The 5782-nt window shown below is 47.0% G+C and overlaps 1 protein-coding gene across 1 annotated transcript in view; it reads right to left on the bottom strand.

Moving 5' to 3' along the window:
- The window catches only part of plpp2a (phospholipid phosphatase 2a), a 29118-nt gene extending 24035 nt beyond the window's left edge, over positions 1–5083 (bottom strand). The window contains exons 1-2 of the mRNA XM_035423048.1: positions 4641–5083; positions 4396–4514 (exon numbers count right to left, since the gene is read on the bottom strand). Coding sequence (XP_035278939.1) covers positions 4396–4456 — 61 coding nt within the window. The 5' untranslated portion in view covers positions 4457–4514; positions 4641–5083. The remainder of the gene's footprint in view (positions 1–4395; positions 4515–4640) is intronic.
- Between the last annotated feature and the right edge of the window lie 699 nt (positions 5084–5782).

Here is a 5782-nt window from a genome sequence, read left to right as displayed (position 1 = left end):
TGCGTTCTTCACAGCTTGGAAGAGCGGGGTTCTGTGTGTGTGTGTGTGCGTGTGTGTCTGCGTGTGTGTGTGCGTGTGTGTCTGCGTGTGTGTGTCGGATGGGGGGGTTGTGTTTAATTGTGCGGCCAACATCCTTGTTTAAAACTTTCAAAACGTTCGTTGGCAGTCTTGCCAGTGAACATACACAAATTCATCCTGGTTACACTGGATTTCATAACACCAAGCAGTGAATTCAGAGAGCAGAGGATCTGCCTTAAGATAGAGAGAGAGACTTTAATATGCATGCGGGGTGGTGGTGTTCAATCTATCAGTCACAAATATACGATCTTGCCATAGCTCCAAATCCATAGGCATTTTATTTCATACTAGACACTATATTTAGTTCTTAGCCGAATATGTTTCATTATATTACATTACAGGAATTTAGCAGACGCTCTTATCCAGAGCGACTTACACAACTTTTACACAGCATTTTACACTGTATCCATTTATACTGCTGGATATATACTGAAGCAATTCCGGTTAAGTACCTTGCTCAAGGGTACAACGGCAGTGTCCTTACCCGGGAATCGAACCTGCAACCTTTCGGTTACAAGCCCAGTTCCTTACCCCACTGTGCTACACTCCGTGTTGGGGACCCGCGTGCACGTGTGAGGTAGCGGGTCGCGTTGAGGCCCTGACGGAGGCAGCTCAGCTCGCTGCTGAACCGGGGGGGGGGGAAGAGAGCGTGTGACCACTGGCCTTTTTCACTTTTACTTTCAGGGGCCCTTTGGTCCGCACCACGCCCCAGACAAGGGTGTCCCGCTTTCCTTTTCACTTCGCGGTGCTGAGCTAAGAACGAAACCCCGCACCCCTCCCCCCCCACCCACCGGCCCTTTTCGAATATGACTGTACACTTTTGGAGGATTTTTTTTTTTTTTTTTTCCCCAGTTCCGCAGAACTTTCTGGCAAGTTCAAATCCAACCCTTCACGTGTGAATGACAAAAGCGTAAAAAAGGGATTCAGCTCTGTCTCTGAGGCTCAACGGCAGGTCCCAACATGCAAGACCCTTTCTTTACACAAATCGAAAACAAAAAACCTTGGCCCTCCCCCTCCCCCCCCCCCAGTCCCACCAACCTTCAGCTGGCCAGACGGAAAAAAAAACATTTCAGGCGACGAAATACAGGTGTGTCGAGTGTAAACACCACCTGTCTCCCACCCACCCCTCCCCCCCCCCTACTGCCCTTAACATGAGTGATGTTCTGAGAGGTTTGGGGGGGGGGGGGGGCTTACAATTTCCTCTTCTCTCACAATTTAAACATTTTACCTTTTCTATGTGCGTGCGTATGTGACTGTGTGTTGGGGGGGGGGGGGGGGGGAATAGTGGAACTGACTACCCAGGGCTCCCAGTAGAAGGGGGCGGGGGGGGGGGGGGGGCTCAAAAGGCCTGGACTAAAAAAAGTTTCCTTTGGTCTACAGTTTTACAGGAGCCCACAGAGACTGCATACGCACAAGGCCCAAGCTTTGCTGCTGCAGCCCCCGGGTCGCACACATACTGGGGCCGGTCTGGAAATGCCCTTAACCCACGGCCTGTGGCCCAGCGCTGCTGCTGGAGAGCGCCGAGGTGAACGCACTCCTGTTCCCTCGCGTTATGAGCCCCTCCGGGCCCGAGCATCAGCCGGATTAACGCGATGCAGCGCAATGCGCGTTTGATCTAGTCGCCCGTGACACTTCCGCCCGGCGCTCCGCGTCACGGGAGGAGGCCCGACGACGCCGCGCGCTGACCTCGCCCGCCATTTTGACCCTTCCGAGGAAGACGGCCGCGCCCAGGACCGGCCCTGGTCGTTAACCGTCATATAAGGACCAGGGCCAGTCTCTATTAGGTAAAGGTAATGGATATTTAGCTTTAAAGGGCTGGTCTGGAAAACCGGCGAAGCCTGTGTGTGTGTGTGTGTGTGTATGTGTATGTGTGTGTGTGTGTGTGTGTGTGTGCGTGCGTGCGTGTGTGTGTGTAAGCAATGCGTGTGATACAGAGCAGCGAAGGTATTGCAGCGAAGGACAGGCTTTTCAGAACGAGCTGGGTAAGCGACCCGTTTCGCAATGCCAGGGGGGAAGATTTATACAAATTAACAAGCTTCTCACTTTCAATGTTACCAAAGCGCACACTGTCACTTGGCTCCTGGTCATGAATCACTCCTGTGTGTGTGTGTGTGTGTGTGTGTCTGTGTGTATGCGTTTGTGTGTGTGCGCGTGCGCGCACGTTTGTATGCGTGTGTGTATTTCTGAGTGTGTGTGTGTTTGTGTGTGTGTGTGTGTGCGTCTGTGTGTGTGTGTGCATCTGTGTGTCTGCGTATGTCTGTGTGTGTGTGCATGCCTGTGTGTGCGTCTGTGTGTATGTGTGTGTGCACGTTAGTGTGTGTGGGTGTGTGGGTGTACCCACCTTCAGCTGTTGCCAACAAAATATTTCAAGTGCACATTCACTCCCTGGATATGGTTGAGCTACATAAGTTGATAAGGCAGTGAAAGTGCGGACGTGTAGCAGTCCGTTCTGAAAAGCTCACTAGTCCTTGGACAACTGACACAAGGTAACAGAAACGCTCCCAAATCAACCTCGGTCCCCCTTTCTGTTCCCCATCCCACACCGGCACGGGTCACACTTAAAGCCCAGACAGAAACGGTTCACAGGTCCTTTCCAAAAACCCCAGCAAATCAAGCTGAGGGACTCCAAAACAACCCCACGTTCTGCCAGGGCAGTTCCAGCCCTTGTCCGGGGTGATTTTTTGTTTTTTTACACATATGATTGGAACAGCACCCCCTTCACCAAGCTGGATGTGGAGCCAAGCAATCGTAGGTGAGAAACGCAAGGTACCCCCCCACCCAGGGTGATGTTACAGTTTACATTTAAATGTGCTCCTGTCAGCTGTGTATCAACCAAAACATTTTGGGTTTAGTAACACAAGTCTGGGACAGTTGGGATTGTTGGGACATTGCGGCCAACTTCTTTTTTACATTTTTTTTTTTAATTGCTTTGTTTTTGGATGGATTTTTATGAGACTTGAATATAAATAAATGAATTCACAAATCAACGTCATCGCAGAGGCAGAAATTAGAAATTAGAAAAACGTACTCTCCAGCAGACCGTAATTTTCCGGCACGTGAATGAGTCTAGGAGAGGGGCGGTAATGTACCTGTCCAACTGAACACAAGATCCTGAACACACATTGATGCACGCGCTACCAACTTTGCACGCATTCCACGCGCGAAATCTGAGGAGTTGTAACAGTTGCCCCCCATCCCCCACCATTTCTCCAAAAAACATGTTGTATATTAAGTGATCGCTTCACTTTGCCACTTTCATTTGCTGCTCCACCTTTATAGCTGAACTGATAACCAGTCAAACCCAGAGACAGAAACATACGTAACAAACTGTAACATGGAATTCTAGTAAATAGTAGACAATGGTCTTTTAGCTATTATATTTGTTGTAATAATAATAATAATAATAATAATAATCTCAATTAATTAATTGATTAATTGATTAATTAATTAAAAAACTGTGTGATAAGCCATGATCGTTTAATTGACTTCAAAGTTCGTTGATATTAGTCTTCCAAACGCTGCAATTTATATGTCTCAGTCAGGTAAAGTTATAGGAAAGTAGGATAGGTTTTCGTACAGAGCATAAGCTTACATTACAACATAAGCTATTATATAGTTATTCTAAGGGGCTGTCCTTCGGGTTCGGAATCCTCGTCGAGACACGTTCTCTCTTAAGGTAAACATTGCCAGTTCAGAAAAACTTTCGCTATGACACAAACACAAGGGTAAGTTCACAATCACGCGAACAAACGGATTCAGATTCACACACAGTCTCCCGAGATTGGCAGAGCTAACACGGCACGCTGGTATCTGACTTTAAAAAAAAAAAGCACATCAAAATGCGTTAAATGTCCTTATAATTCCAATGGCGTATTTTGAGGTGAAAATGACAGGTATTTGTTAATCAGGTGTGCGGTGCTGTAGCTGATGTACACAGAAACAATTTGGGGAGGGGGGAATCCAATTTTAACATGCAACACCAGAAGACTGTGAGAATAAAATGCTTTGTCAATGAAAACCTGCAATCTGTCCTTTGCTTTATTACAAGATGGGCTGCAACAGGTATTTCTTCAGATAGCGCCTCTCCACTCTACCTGTCTATTCAGCCATTCGTGGTTTCGTAGCGAGTACAGTGTTGGTATATATATATACTAAGTACTTCAATGAACGAATACACAAAATGATACAAATTGCGGTCGTTACACAGGAGATAGTACAAAAGCTTGGACAGCGGTGGGTGCAAAGGGCAATTGTTACCACAGGTCAACACACGAGTGAATCCCACGCTCAGCCATGTTGGAAATAAAAGTTACTTACCCACGATCACGCAAAGCAAATCCACCACGACGAATATCTTTTTTTTCACCGGCTCCGTCATGGTTTTTTTTCTTCTTCTTCTCCTTCTTTTGGTCCGTCGCACGAGCAATTATACACGTCTAAAATTGCATAAAATAAAAGTGCACGCGGAAAAACTTGAGAGAAAATGCGTTTTGCGTAAGCTGAATGGCAGTGTGCACGCGCAGCAACCTGAATTGCCAGTTCTTCCGGCTTCTCTTCCCTACCTGTTCTGTCCGATGTTGTTTACGCTGTAGGTGCACTGCAGAATCTTATTCACTCAAATCCAAGCACTTAAAGAGCCTCGTTCAGTCACTTGGAAATATCTGCCTACGATACAAGACCTCGGAGCTCATTTTGCGTTTTTATCTACAGAACGGACAAAACGCCTCGGTTTTTTTTTTTTTTTTTTTTTAATAAAGCAAACCACCTCCTACTAACTAAGGAGATAATGAAAAACAAGTCCACCTCTTTCCCATAAAACCACGATTCTTCGAAGTTACGCTGTCCTCCTCCACCCCCCCAAAACTGACGTCAGTCTTTACCAAATAAGGGGGCGCGAGTTAAGAAAAGGGATACACCTAACGCCGCCGTAGTACCAAAAGTAAATCTCTTGGATGTCTGGTCCGTTTCTGCGCGTGGCGTTGTCCCGGGAGCGCCGTAAAAACCAACATGACAACGCCGCCCTGCCGTTTCACAACGCCCGTGAGACTAGTCTGTATCGTACCACAATAGCCTGGTCAGACGAATTGTAAAATATGGGGTTATATTTCTGATTTTCAGCTGTGGAAACTACAAACCATTGCTTTTTGCTTAGAATACCACTAGGGTGTAAATAGAACTTTGGTTTCTTATTCTTCAAATTTTAGTATTTAAATGTACACGCATGCGCTGGGACTATTTGATTATTAATAATTTGTCAGTATTTCAACAACTGAGCTTATCCATATGTTGTTGATGTTAAATTCACCTTATGGCAAGTGACTGAAAAAAACTGCAGGTTTTTGTTCATAGAATTTTTCACAGTCCAATTAGCGCAGTATGGTTTAAACGTAGAGTAGACCAGGTGGCCATCCCTTCCCAAGCGTCGCCTATTCCACTTGTGGCCAGGTGGAGGCGATCTGACGCTTACGCCTCATGTCGAATCACTCTCCCACTTTCTGAGAAGGAGGCTTGAGGCTGTCGGATGATTATGGACATTCCGGAGGCAGCCTTATCTGTGAGGGGCGGGGGCGGGGGCGGTCGAGGAAAGGTTCCCTGTAGACACGGGTCTTTGGTCTCAAGTCATTGTAGCATCGCCAAGGCTTGGCGTTGTGCCTATCTCTTCCCGCCTCAAATAATCTGCCGCGTGCGCAGAGCGGAACGCGAC

The sequence above is a fragment of the Anguilla anguilla genome, chromosome 6 (genome assembly GCF_013347855.1).
Source record: "Anguilla anguilla isolate fAngAng1 chromosome 6, fAngAng1.pri, whole genome shotgun sequence".
Classification (NCBI taxonomy): domain Eukaryota; kingdom Metazoa; phylum Chordata; class Actinopteri; order Anguilliformes; family Anguillidae; genus Anguilla; species Anguilla anguilla.
This window is presented reverse-complemented; position numbering and strand designations above follow the sequence as displayed.